The sequence below is a fragment of the Stegostoma tigrinum genome, chromosome 16 (genome assembly GCF_030684315.1).
Source record: "Stegostoma tigrinum isolate sSteTig4 chromosome 16, sSteTig4.hap1, whole genome shotgun sequence".
NCBI classification, from domain to species: domain Eukaryota; kingdom Metazoa; phylum Chordata; class Chondrichthyes; order Orectolobiformes; family Stegostomatidae; genus Stegostoma; species Stegostoma tigrinum.
Window position 1 is genome coordinate 52084750 of NC_081369.1, and position 15149 is coordinate 52099898.

Below are 15149 nucleotides of genomic sequence, written 5' to 3' on the forward strand. Positions count from 1 at the left end.
ATCTAGAAACATGGACAACAAAGGGAGGCCATTTGGCCCATTTTAATGAGCTGAGCAAGATGTGCTAAAAGAAGTACAGGAAATAAAACGTTTGCAGTGCATTCTACACTGCAACATGCAGACTGTAGTTGTCTTACCTAGTATGCAAAACACCCAAAAGAGGGAGCATTGCTGGATCTAATCTTAAGAAAGGAAACGGAAATGTAGGATGCATAGAGGAATGTGGGGCAATAGCAATAACAATAGAATACGTTTAAGATAAACATTAAGATGATGTTTTAAAAGTAATACATAAGAAACAAAATATTTGGCCATTAGACCATGAGAAACTGGAACAGGAGCAGGCTGGTCAGCCCCTCAAGCCTACTCCACAGTTCAATAGGATCATGGCTGATCTGACACTCCCCATGACCACTTTTCTGCATTTTCCCCATAACCCTTGATTTCCAGTTGATCAAGAATCTATCTATCTCAGCCTTTAAAAATACAAGGACTCTGCCCTCACAGCTCTCTGTGGCAAGGAGTTCCAAAGACTCTCAACTCTCCGACAGAAGAAATGCCTCCTCATTTCAACCTGAAATTGGTACCCCTTAATTCTGAGCCAAATATATTCTCAGGGATGAGAATGAAACGAGGGAAAATAAAAGAGAAAATATATAGAAAAACAAAGAAATGAATCAGAAGTGGAAACATTTAAGGAAATAATCAATAGGGTACAGGAGAAATAAATTCCACTTGAGGTCAAGTACAAACTAGCAAGTGATGACATACTAAGGATGCAAAGGAAATACAAGTAGCATTGAAACTTTAAAAAGGCTAATGCTATTCAAAAAAGAAACCTCAACAAAAGGGAAAACGGAGAGGTTAGGAAATAAGTTTTAAAAATTGAAGATAAAGAAGCCACAACGCACAACGATAAATAATTTCAAAAACAGGCACAAAAATAATGAAGGAAATTGGGTTAAAGACAAAAAAACTGCAGATGCTGGAATCCAAGGTAGACAAACAGGAGGCTGAAAGAACCCAGCAAGCCAGGCAGTATCTGGAGGAAAGGAGAAGTCAATGTTTCGGGTATCATCCTTTTTCAGGACAGGATGTGGGCGTAGGAGGAGCAGCAGATAAAGCGGGGGAGTAGCAGAATGGTGGTAATGGGTGGACCCCTGTAGTAGGTACAACCTGGTTGGTCGATTATCCTCACCTACTGTCCCACCAGCATCCACATACAGAAGATCATCAGATGCCATTTCCGTCACCTCCAGCGAGATGCCACCACCAGACACATATTGCCCTCCCCTCCCTTGTCCATCTTCCGCAGGGACCGTTCCCTCCGGGACACCCGGGTCCACACTTCCTTCAGCCCCAACAGCTCCCCACAACCCTACAGCACTGTAACTGGCGAAGGTGCAACACCTGCCCATTTACCTCCTCCCTCCCCAGTATCCAAGGGCCCAAACATACCTTACAGGTGAAGCAACCCTTCATCTGCACTTCCCAGAATCTAGTCTACTGCATTCGTTGCTCACAATGTTGTCATCTCTATACTGGGGAAGCGAGGCGCAGACTTGACGACCGCTTCACAGAACATCTACATTCTGCTCACAAAAAGGCTCTGAACTACCTGTTGCCTGCCACTTTAATGCATCACCCTGTTCCCTGGCCAATATCTCTGTCACTGGCTTGCTGCAGTTTTCCAGTGAATCCTAATACAGGTTGGAGAACAATACCTCATTTTCCACTTAGGGACCCTACAGCCCTCCGGACTCAATATTGAGTTCAATAATTTTAGGGCCTAAACTCCCCTGTCCCAGCACCTCACCTCACAGACCAGGCCTTGTGACCACATAGCCTGCCACTACACACACCCCATTGTTAGTCACTAACAGTCCCCATTAACCGCTATTCACCCTCCCAGCCCGATTGTTAGCAACTCCTTTGTCTGTCCAACTGTCTTTCTCTCTTTGGGCCCTATCGTATTGTTTACTCCCTACCCCACCCACCTCCCTATTTTCTCCGTATAAACTGACATTTTGCCAGCCACTATCAGTTCTGAGGAAGGGTCACCGGAACCAAAACATTAACTCTGTTTTTCCCTTCACAGATACTGCTAGACCTGCTGAGCTTTTCCAGCAACTTTGTTTTTGTTCCTGATTAACAGCATTTGCAGTTCTTTCAGCTTTTGTTGACTGGTAGATCAAGTCCTGTAAATTATAGACCAATTAACTTCAATGGTGGGAAACATAATTTGAATTTTTATTCAAAGATTTCATGAAAATCTATCAAGAACCTGAGAATACAATAGAATAATCAGCACAGATTTCACAAGAGATCAGACTTATCTAACCTTACTGAATCAGTTTAAGCACGAGAATAAGGAAGCCTAATGCAGTAAGCACGATAAAAATATAATAAAGATCTTCATGCTAATAGACTCATGACTCATGCAAGAACATAGAGTCAGTGGACATGCAGCAAAACAATTAGCAAACTGTCTACTGAATAAAAGATAGAGTAAATATTATATGAAATTACTCAGACTAGCAAAAGTTGTGGAGCTCCACAAATCTATGTGCTTTTCATTATTAACATAGAACATAGAACAGTACAGCACAGAACAGGCCCTTCAGCCCACGATGTTGTGCCGACCATTGATCCTCATGTATGCACCCTCAAATTTCTGTGACCATATGCATGTCCAGCAGTCTCTTAAATGTCCCCAATGACCTTGCTTCCACAACTGCTGCTGGCAACGCATTCCATGCTCTCACAACTCTCTGTGTTACTCAGCAGTTGGAAAAATTTGTGGATTTTAACCAAATTGGGGATATAAATAATAAAGGACAGCAACAAGTTACATCAAGACATGAATAGATTGTAAGATTAATGTGCAATTAGCTAATACATTGTTACAAAATGTGTTCCAAATATGATTTTGTTTTAAATATGTAGAACCATATAAATACATCTTCAACATTTAAACAGAGGACACTTTGCAAAGGAAAAAGCATTGTGCAGAATGGCAACAAAGCTTCCAACTATGAGTGGGGAGCTCACACGTGGTCACACAGTTCAGACAAAAGTGGTTCAGTATGTATGTAAGGGAGTAGGACTATTACATTTTAGAGCTTAGTGAGTGAAAATTTGTGAAATGCCTGAGAGACAACAGCCCATTTCTCCCTTTCTCTTTATTTCTAATTCCTGTCAGTAAAGGATATGAGCTAAAAAGCCACTGAAAGTCATCTTTGCCACTCAAGGAGAGTCCCAGAAGAGGGTTTTCTTAGAATCTACCCAACTGGCTAAAATAAGGGGAACTTAGCCAACTAAAAACGTCCTGTGAAGACACCCTGGTGCCTGCAGCTTGTATGTATATGGAATAAGTTCAGAATAAGAAACATCCCTTTGACTATCCTGAGGTACATTCCCCATATCGAGGACCTGAGATAGAAATTTCATTTGTATCACTGCCATTGATTTACCACTCTGCTTTCAACAGTCAGCTCTAAAGTGCTTTACCTGGTTGAAATGGAAACATGGGTTTTTGGCTGACACTCTTACTCTCAATGCCTACCTTTCTGCCCTGAAAATGAGATGCTGTTGCATTCCCAGCTGCCCTGGTCACCCCTGTCCAGCTTCCTTTCACATTCCAAACTTCTATCCATCTCAAGTTCATGGGGGTGCTGAAGGAAGGTTTCCCTTGGAGTTAGGACTTGAGCATAACCTTACGATTATCACCCACTTTGGCTGGTCATCTGGCTTTTGAAACCTTTTGATTCTCCCTCTGTGAATCCTTTCAGATGTACAGAATGAGATTTTCAATTATTTAGGGATAAATACTTCCCTGAAGTTCTCAAATCTGACATCTACTTGAAGTGCCCATATTCAGCAATGAAAAGTAAGTTGGTTTACACTCTTAAGTGTCAGATTACACTTTGCTTGGGCTGCTTCTGGAGATTTCAGAAGTTTTGCCTACAGGTTTCAGGGGCAAAGTCTTAAGCACTGAGCTCACAGTTCTACCTTGTTAGTATAAGAAATAATTCGGCCGATTTTCTTTTGAATGAATGATGTATTTATGTTATTACAAACAAAACTTAAACAAACATTCAGATTATTGACCTTAATATGAGGTCATTATGGCTGACAGACAACCTATCCTGCAGACCATATCAAACAGCAATTGTAATTAAGGCAGACCCTACAGTTTCTGAGCAAACTCCCTAACTGCAAATGCGAAACCTTTTGGTTTTTAACTTTGTGGGTCAGCAAATCTCATTCAATATTCACAATGGATTCCCTTGTTCATTTTTGACAACCTGGCCTGAAAATGTTGGGCAGGCGATATCCAAGTGATATTATCACTGAACTATTAATCCAGAGACTCAGCTAATGTTCCTGGGACATGTGTTCAAATTCCACCATGGTAGATAATGGAATTTGAATTCAATAGGATTAAGAGGCTCGAGATGGCCATAAAGCTATTGCTGATTGTCTGATAAAGGCATCTGGTGCACCAAGGACTTTTAGGGGCAGAAACTGCTGCTGTCACCTGGTTAAGCCTACATGTGACTCCAAATCCATGGCGATGTGATTGAGTCATGCCCTAATTACCCAGAGTGCACATGGACAAGCCAGCCGTGCCCACATCCTGTGAACAAATGTTGAAAAAAACATCCTTAACAACTGAGATAACAAGGTGTAGAGCTGGATGAACACAGCAAGCCAGGCAGCATCAGAGAAGCAGAGAAGCTGACGTTTCGGGTGAAGCGTCAGCTTTCCTGCTCCTCTGTGTTCATCCAGCTCTGCACCTTGTTATTTCAGATTCTCCAGCATTGGCAGTTCCTACTAACCCTTAGCAACTGCTCTCTCTCCACTTCAATGACTTACTCATGTCTTAGTACTTCATCTTCCCTTCCTGTAGTCTAAGGCACAACTCCAACTTGCACAAACAGCAAGCTTCACAAAGCCAATTCTGCCTGGCTTTGCTTCTTGAGTTCTAATCTTGCTCATTTGCACAAAGTAAGCATTTCTCATAGACTTTCTTCAACTTTACACACAGCCACACTGAGGTACTAACGGCACATAGTTTCTTCGAAACTACAATAGCTCCCAGGACTCTTTTTGTGCCCTGACTCCAACATTTAGCAGTGCATCCTGACTCCTCAAATGTCTTCTGAGTTGACTGAACTAAGCTGTCCAATAGACCTGGCCTGCTCACGGACACAAAAGTACACTAGTAATTATAGACATTCTGACTGCCGCCACTACTTCTTGAGTTTTGACTACACAGTGCCAGAGGCCCAAAGTCACCTCCCCAACAGTACAGCTGAACAGTGTGTACTTGCATAGGACCTGCTCTGTCTCTGTTTGTCTTTTAACTGTAGCCCTGGAACTGCTCTTCAATAACCATTTACTGTAGGTGAAACCTTGCATCAAGCCCCATCCCTATTTTAGGCAATATTAAGTGTAGCCAAATAATGGTACAGTAAATACAACAACTCCTTGGACTTGTTTATTCCCTGAATATTGCAATGTCCACAGCATGGTGTCTCCTACAGTACAAATTTAGACAAAAGGAGTCTATCACAGTGAACATGGAGAAAATGCATTCATTTGAAGAGGAGACAAAGAAAAGGGGCTCTGGTTATAAGATAGTCACTCATTTCAATAAGAAATTCAGGGGAACTTTCTTTGGAGAGTGGAACTTGCTTTTGCAACAGAGCAGTTGAGATATAGATGTTTCAGGAGCAAGTGAAATACTCCAATGGAGAAAAGTATATGTGGATATAAAACTGATGTGCTGAATAGCTTGTTTGTACTGCAAATACTTGTACAGTGCTATGAAATGTTTGTGCCAACTCTGAAACTGTTATCCAATTAGTTCCACTTTCCTGTTCTAATCCCATAGCCATGCATGAATAGCTCAGTATGATTTTCCTTCAATCCTAATGCGAGAAAAATCATAAGTGGTCATCAATACCTCATGTTGACGCACAAATGAGTCACCTCTGGTATAATATTTAGTTGTCATGCCCCACTGAGATATTTTTTAAAAACTCATTAATTGGTCGCATTTTTACAAGCATATTATTAGTTTCAAAATGCCATCTCCAGTAATTGAATTTGACAAAACAACTAAATTAAAGCAATAGCTGGAATATCAAGTGTATTTCATTAGTAATTAAAGAGATTTACAGTGCCAAAGAGCTTTGGTTGCATCACAAATAGCAAACAAACACTGTATTTTTTTTCTCATTTACACTTTTCCTTGAATAGTGACATGAATTTATAAAGGACTTTCAAGGTTAAAGACTTCCCAATATGTTTTGAAGAAGTCCAGGAATCAAGCTGAGCCGGGGAGAGTTACGTAAAAAGATGTCTTGAGAATGATTTTTTTAATAACAGCTCGTGATCAATTAAAGCAGGAATTCCTGAGAGTAGGGATGAAACAATTTAAGGTTCTACCAAGAGTCAGATTAAAGGAGGGGAAACCCTTGGAAGACAAAATACAAAAGGGAGATAAAACTGGTGGAGTTTACAAAGTTTGGGAGTACTGTCAACAAAGTGTCAACATCCAATATGGTATGAAAGGATTTTACATTGATTGTGATGTCAGAGAAGAAACCAGTTAAGAAAGTTAGTCAATCAGCATCTCAAACCTGAAAACAAAAAATACTAGTCATCACAGTGGGACAGACAGCATCCATGGAGAGAAAGCAAGCTAACATTTCGAGTATAGAAGAGTCATCTAGACTCGAAACTTTAACTTGCTTTCTTTTTGTGGATGCTACCTGACCCATTGTTATATCCAGCATTTTTTTGTTTTTGGTTCAGATTCCAACATCTGCAGTAATTTAGACCTACAGCCCCAAACCAGTACTGCAACATCTGGTAGTAAGTGACTGGGACAGGAAGCTGTATTTTGTACATTTGAACATCAACAATTGTACTCAGAAATTGAAGAGACAACTAACATACACAAATAAGGGTTTCTGTGTTAGAGGGATTAAAGTAGCAAAACACTGCAGATCAGCATGCATGTGCTCACTTTTTGTAAGGGCTGATACGTAATTTTCTTAAATCTCTGTGTGTGATCCTGATAATTTGATCCTAAAATCCAATACTTTTTTTAGGCTCAATAACTTTCTATCAGCTTTTTGGAAGTGAGACCAATGTTACCATTTGTATTTAAAAAGCAAAGTGTGAATTATAGTGAACCACAATACACAAAGCACAAAATGAGTAAAATACATTTAAGATAACAAAGTGTGGAGCTGGATGAACACAGTAGGCCAAGCAGCATCTTAGGAGCATAAAAGCTGATGTTTCGGGCCTAGACCCTTCATCAGAAAAGGGATGGGGAGAGGATTCTGAAATAAATAGGGAGAGAGGGGGAGGCGGACCAAAGATGGATAGAGGAGAAGATAGGTGGAGAGGAGAGTATGGGTGGGGAGGTAGGGAGGGGATAGGTTAGTCCGGGGAGGACGGACAGGTCAAGGGGGTGGGATGAGGTTAGTAGGTAGAAAATGGACGTGCAGCTTGAGGTGGGAGGAGGGGATAGGTGACACGAAGAACAGGTTAGGGAGGTGGGGACGAGCTGGGCTGGTAAACAAACTTCCAACAGCAGAAATTATTGCTTCAATGGGATTACAGTTCAAGTTGTTTAAGACTCATTTGGATAGAAGATCATTTCTGTCATCAGATTATTTAGATGTCAAAAAATTGAAAGGATTCACGCATAAAACATCACATTTTACAACATTTTTGATTTTTAAATATCATTTTAAATTCATTCCAGGGATGTGGTCATCCTTTGCATTTACTGTCTATTCCCAATTAATCTTATAGAGGCTATAAACCATGCTTTCAAACTGCCCTGACATCTTACTTCATATATGGAGGTCTTTTTGCTACTGCACCCATTTAGAATTGTGCTCTTTTATATTGCATCCCCATGCTTTTCCTACCAAAACTAATCGACTCTCATTTCTCCATATTAAATTTCATTTGTCATCTATCTGTCCATTCTAGCTTGTCCTTGTGAAGTACTACACTCTCCTCCTCACAGCTTCCAAGGTTTGCATCATCTGCAAATTTTGTAATTGTGCCCCTACATCAGAGAACTAAAAAGATTACGCACACAAAATAAACTATTCAGCCCATTCTGTTGGTCAGCTAAATAAACTAGCCACCAGAGTATAAGAGTTTGTCATTAATATAGCAGGAAAAACAAGGATCCAACCAATTTTGCATTCACGTTGTGTTCACTGTCTCAAATGCTTTTTGCAAGTCCATGTACATTATATCAACAACATTGTCCTTATCAACCCTCACTGTTGCCTCTTCAAAGCTCCAGCTAATTAAAAGCAAAACACTTAATAAATTTGGTCCGACTTTCCTTAATTACCCTGCATGTGTCCATGTCACTATTAATTTTGTCTTGAGTTACTGTACTTCAGCTGTGGTCTAATTAATGTTACATACAGGTTCATAACCTCCTTGCTCTTGTATTTGATGCCTTGACTAACAAAGTAATCCAATGCTTTCCTGGCCACCGTATCAACTTTTTCCATTGCTTTTAAGGATCCCAAAGTCCTACATTCAGCATGCAATCCCTTGCATTGTTAGTCCTCCCAAAAACGTCACATCACGTTTCAGGATTAAGTTGCATTTGCCACAGTTCAGCCCATTTGACTATGGTTTCTAAGAGTTACTCCACCACTGAAGTTAAACTAGCTGGCCTATAGTTGTTCAAGGGCACAGTTGTTGGACTCAGTTCTGATATATTTTACAGTCAAATAGCCTACCAACTCCCAAAATCTTGCATTTTACAGTTCCAACGTATAGACGGTAGGAAATTGGTAGGAAATAAAATTGCTCAGGATCACAGGTGATAAATGTACATCTAGCCCATCAACTACAGGTAATCAATGAGGGTAGAATAGTGAATGTTGTCTACATGGATTTTAGTGAGGCTTTGAACAAGGTCCCCCAAGGTAGGCTCATCAAGAAGGTTAAGATGCACACTGATTTGGCCACTTGGATTCAGAATTGGCTTGCCCACAGAATGTAGAGGGTAGTAGCGGAATGGTGTTTTTCTGGCTGGAGGTACGTGATTAGCAGTGTTCCGCAGGGATCTCTGCTGTTTGTGATTTATATAAATGACCTGGATGAAAATGTAGTTGGGTGGATTTGTAATTTTGCCGACAATATGAAGATCGGTGGAGTTGTGGATAGCACAGAAAGTGTTCAAAAGATACAAGATAAGATCAGTTGCAGATAGGGGTAATGAAATGGTAGGTGGAGTTTAGTCTGGATAAGTGTAAGGTGTTGCACTTTGGCACATCAAATATTCGTGAAAAATATACTGTTAATGTCAGTACCCTGAATAGCATTAATGTTCAGAGGAATCCTGGGGTTCAAGTCAACATTTCCCTGAAAGAGGCCATGCAAACAGATAGCATGTTAAAGGAGGCATATGGCATGCATTCCTTTATTGGTCAGGGAACTGAGTAAGCAAGTTAGGATGTCACGGTGCAGCTTTATAAGACTTCAAGTATTGTGTTCAATTCTGGTCACAACTTTACAGAAAGGATGTGGAGACTTTGGAGAAGGTGCAGAAGAGGCGTACCAGGATGCTGCCTGGATTAGAGGGTATGAGCTAGAGAGAGGCTAGAAAAACTTGGGTTGTTTTCTGTGGAGCAGCGGAGGCTGAGGAGAGACTTGACAGAAGTCTATGAAATAATGAGATACACAGATAGGGTTGGCCATCAGAATCTTTTTCCCAGAGCTGCAAGGTCTAATACTAGAGTGCATGCACTTAAGATGAGAGGGGGAAAGTTCAAAGGAGATGAGAGGGGCAAGTTTTTTTTGAAACAGAGAATGGTAGGAGTCTGGAACGTGCTGCCAGGGGTGGTCGTGGAGGTAGATCCAATAGGCACATTTCAGGAACTTTTAGATAAGCACATGAATATGCAAAGAATGGAGGGCTACGGGCCAAGGCAAGCAGAAGGGAATAGTTTAATTTGACATTATGTTTGGCACAACATCATATGCCAAAAGGCCCATTTCTGTGCTGCACTGTTCTACGTTTTATGTTTAAACATTTACAGAAGCATTTACTATCACTCCAAATTCTGCAACACCAATGACTCACATCAAGTGCTTCAATGTTCTCTCAGCACAAAAGAAATGATTTATATTAAACAAAACAGAAAACAACCACCTTGCTTTTATCTCTAGCAATGGGACTTGAAATTGGCACCAAAACTGAAAGGAATTCCCTTTCTACCATTATGTGGTGTTAGATAGAAAATTAGAAGATGTCAGTGGTCAGTCCAAGAAAGAGAATCTTTAAACACATAGAGAAAAACCATGTAGAAAAACAGATCAAATCATTTGAATCCTGTAGTCCAAAATATGAATTAGACTTTTTAAATGTAATAAAATATTTGGGTGTTGTTTATAAGTTCTGCATCTTCCCTAGCTCATCCCCCTCAACCAAAGTTAGAACTGCTGCTTTTTACAAAGAATACAGCTAGCAGACAAACTCATGTGAACCAGTCAAGTTTATTATCAATTTTTTATAGTTTAACTCCAAACTGTTAAGTGAACTTCCTGAACACACAAGCTTACATTTGAAACATTAAACAAGGATAGGTAAAGATTTCCAGTGCATATTCATTTCTTCCATTTGTTGTTTTCATAATCCCATTGTGAAGCAAAGCCTTGAATTGGGTTTATTCTCATGTCCAACATTCTCTTGGTCTGCTGAGCCTTCCATTCATTGGAGAAAGTGTGAGGAACGTCCCCATACACTGTGAATAGAAACACACGCGTCAAACCACCTACAATAATGAATTTCTCCAGCTGGAGTCCAACACTTGTAAAAGCTTCTCACCCTTTTAATCAGAAATTAAATGAGCACAACAGAGAAATTTACTCATGATATAGGTTTATACTTCCTCTGCTTAGAAATCTTGCCAGCTTGTTAGTGCTTTGACCTTCATCAATGATAGCATTTTCATTTGTTTTATTACAGGTATGTTTACTTCATAAAGCACGTGTCACTACATTCTTTGAAAGTAATAGCGGCAGTTTTATGTAACAGAAAACGTCGCCTGTGATTTTCAGATTCTGAACTCAATAACGTTTTCACATGTTCATACATTTGGAAATAGAAAGAAGTCTGTGTCATTGAAATGATGCAGAATTACCATATAGAATGTACAGCATGTAATCCATCCAGCCCAAACAGTCCAGGCCAGCACTAAATGTTCCAATGGGGACACAACTATCAGCACAACACACCATTCTCTGATCTGCCATATGATACCCCATAGTCCCATTGCAACTTGAAAATTTCATTCATGCAGGAAATGGCAATGTATTATGACATGAGAAATAATCCAGAGGCCCAGGCTAATGCTCCAGGAACATAGGTTCAAATCTCTCCAAGGCAACTGGTGAAACTTAAATTCTACTAATAAAGATCTGGAATTAAAATCAAGTCACAGCAATGGTGAGCGTGTTGTAAAAAGTGTTGCTATTCATCAAAATCTTTTTAGGGAAGAAAATCTGCCAGTGTTTCCTGGTGTGGCCTACATTGACTCCAGACCAACAACAATATGGTTGATTCTTAACTGACCTCTGGTCTAACAAGCCACAAGACAATTAAGGATGGACGACACTATCATCCCAGAAAAAACGAGAAACAAAATTTGAAAAATGCCAATATTTGTAAGCAAATTGCAGTGCTAAACAACTCTTCTCAACACTGGGTGCTCATTCAGTGCAAGCATAGACAAGGAGTTACGTTACAAAAGCACAGCATAACACCATTTTCACTATTTACAAAATTCTGCTGATCTTGTGTGGCTGACTTTGCTTCACTTACCGAATCGTCTCTGCCAGGCGAAATACAGTCCAGCAAAACCTACCACAATCAATGTTCCACCAAGAACGGTTTTCCATTCATTTGAACCCTTGTTCATTTCCGCAAAGCTCTGGTGAAAGCGTATGCGATATACTGTGGAAATAAACAAAAACTATCTGAATAAGAATTTGATTAGAGCTTTAAAAGAAGTGACCAAAATCAGAAAAAGCTGATTAAAATAATGAGAAACTGCTTCCAAAGGCAGTCAGTTCAAAACCCATTGGACACCTTATTTTCCAGAAGAACAAGAGCCCAAAAAGAAGTTTTTTTTTAAAAGCAGCAAGTCATGACCAGTAAATTCAGTAACTTTCAAAAGGGAATAGAATAAATAATGATAGGGAACATTTTGTATGGTTGTAGAAATAGGACAAGGGGAATAGGGCTACCCAAAAAACACTTTCAGGGAGCTAGAACTGGCACAATGGGTCAAATGACCATCTTCAGATTTGCACTATTCTAGACTTAAAACCAGAAAGTAACACAGTAGAGTTACAAAATCAGTAAGTTTGAAGACTGTACTTCATTCACTTCCAGCTGCTTGTTAGAAATTATTTGGATTGTGTGCCATGCACTTGTAAGATACTGCACTTTTGAGGAGAGATGGAGATGAATTTTGCACTTTATTTCACTGTTAAGGGCTCTTCAATTTAAAGAATCAATGAAATATCACCAAAAGCCCCAGGAGCCAAATAAACTATTTCCACTAGTTGAGGATTCTAGAACTGGGGGAACAGCCCAAAAATTGGGACAGCATGGTGGCTCAGTGGTTAGCAGTTCAGCCTCACAGCACCAGGGACCCAGGTTCGATTTCAGCTTCGGGCAACTGTCTGTGTGGAGTTTGCACATTCTCCCCGTGTCGGCGTGGGTTTTCTCTGGGTGCCCCGGTTTCCTCCCTCAGTCCAAAGATGTGCAGGCTAGGTGGAATGGCCATGCTAAATTGCCCGTAGTGTTCAGGGATGTGTGGGGTACAGGGGGGTGGGTTTGGGTGGGATGCTTCAAGGGGCGGTGTGGACTTGTAGGGCCGAAGGGCCTGTTTCCACACTGTAGGGAATCTAATCTAATCTAATTAGAGCTAGATCATTCAGAAGCAATATTAGAAAGCACTTGTACAAACAAAAAGTGATAGATGTTGAAATACTACAAATGGCAGTGGAGGCTAAGTCAATTGTTACCTTTTGTTAAGCAAAGGTCTTAAGGAGCCAAAGGTAGGTATATGGAGTTAAGCCATATATCAGCAATGATCTCACTAAATGACACAATAAGCTTGAAGGGCTAAATGTCCTACTTTTGTTTCTATATTCCTAATTCTTAGAACTACAAGGTAGAAAGAACTTAAGAAAGAGGCAAAAAATTAATTGCAATAGATTTTAAAAATGATTTGCCATACAAATGTTTTAGAATAAAATGAAATGTAATCAAGTAATTTTCCCTTTTTTAAGTTCATATTCCAGTTAAGAGAACAGAAAATTAAACATCAAATTAGGTTTAAACACGAGTAAACTTTTCAGGGACATAGGACTGATGAAAAGGAGTAGAAAAGTAGGAAGCAAGAAAGAGTTCAAGACAGTTAGCATAATATCATCAATAATGAGGAGTGATCTTTCTGAAAATATTTTTAAGTTGCTTAATGCTTGATTATTCACCTGGTTGGGAAGCTTAGAACAGTCTCACAGTAAGGAGACAGCCATTTCCTATTGAGATGAAAGGAAGTTTCTTCAAAGGGTTTGAATCTTTTCCACCCTAGAGAACAGTGCATACTTAGTTGCTGGGTATATTCAATGACTAAGATAAATGGCTATTTGGAAACTATTGGCAATAAGGAATAGAGGAATAGGGCAGGAAGGTAGAGATGAAACAGACTAATTGTGATATATTTAACGGGTGTACATTCTCAAAAGGCAGAACGGCTTATGCAAGGTTTGGTTTCTTATGCAATCAACCTACTGTCTGCTTGTTCCACGTTAATGGTTTCCTGGAATTCCCATTCGAAGGGCATTGTGTATCAACCTACAGCATATAGGCTGCAGCAGTTCAAGGCAGCAGCTCACCACTACCTTCTCGAGGGCAACTACAGATGGGCTAAATTGCCAGTGTCCATGTTCCACAAGTGAATAAAAATAAATACTTTGCAATTACTGAGGAAAGTTAAAACAGCAACTTTGTTTAAACTGGATCTTATCTGAATTTTGTTGCAGAGATGAGCTGAGTGGACGATCAACTGTAAAACATTTGGCAAGATTATCAAAAATTCCTTTGGTTGTGGGCTATTGTTCCATTTATGTATTTAAATAAACAGTTTTGACATTCTCCACTTAGTACTGAAATCATCTTACAACTGCAATTATCCAAATATAGTTTATAATCCATTTTGCTTGAACAATTTTTAGGCATCTCGATCAGCCAATTCCAAGCCTAGCTACCAGGTGCAGGATAGGTAAAATCCACAATATCCGAAAAAGAAACACTGTGAAGAGAGTGGATTGTTCTTGAAAACCACCAGCACATCAATGACTGGCTGACTGCTAACTTTCAACTCTGAAATTTTATGAACTTACTCCAAGAATTCCTTCTTAATACCATCCAATGAATCTATCTAAAAATAATACATTAAAGCCAAGCGATGATAGATTGAACTCGTCTGTAATGGCCCCCACAGTCAAATAGCCCATCAATCATCTAGACTCACAAAAAGCACTTGGTTGAGATACCGGAGTTAACTGAATGAATTAAAGTGCAGTATATATGGCCATAGGAAACTGACTCTGATGATTAATTAAACGTGCCTAGTGGAAGGGGTCGTACGGCACAATGATAATGTCCCGGCCTCTGGGCCGTAAGTTCCAAATTCAAGCCCCACCTGGCCGCTGAGATGTACTAACGTATGTCCAAACATGTTAAATATATACAAAGTAGTCAGGAGATATGGCACAGTGGACCAAAAGGTCCAGGTTCCCACTTGCCCTCGGAATATGTCAAAATGGGTCCAAAGCCAGTCAATTAAGTTTTGTGGCTAAGATTTACCTCTCTCATGGCTGTAGTCTAGGGTTCATTCCCAATCAGGGCATGAAAATTTCAGGGCAGTAATAAATACAGTTGTGTCATAACATATCCAAACAGGCTGAGTTTTTTTTAAATAAAGGAACACTTACTGACACAAAAGCAGAAATTGCCGTAAAAACTCAACAGGTCTGGCAGCATCTGGAGGCAGAGTTTACAGAATGAT

General features: G+C 39.9%; 1 protein-coding gene across 7 annotated transcripts in view; it reads right to left on the reverse strand.

The window, feature by feature from the left end:
* Positions 1 to 10541: 10541 nt before the first annotated feature.
* Positions 10542 to 15149, reverse strand: part of LOC125460079 (cytochrome c oxidase subunit 4 isoform 1, mitochondrial) — a 34067-nt gene continuing 29459 nt past the window's right edge. For 6 of the 7 annotated variants that reach the window (XM_048547182.2, XM_048547184.2, XM_059651762.1 and 3 more), the window contains 2 exons: positions 11888 to 12019; positions 10542 to 10808 (listed from right to left, as the gene is read on the reverse strand). In XM_048547182.2, the coding sequence (XP_048403139.1) occupies positions 10672 to 10808; positions 11888 to 12019 (269 nt within the window). In that variant the 3' untranslated portion in view covers positions 10542 to 10671. The remainder of the gene's footprint in view (positions 10809 to 11887; positions 12020 to 15149) is intronic. The other variant, XM_048547180.2, reaches the window with a different exon arrangement.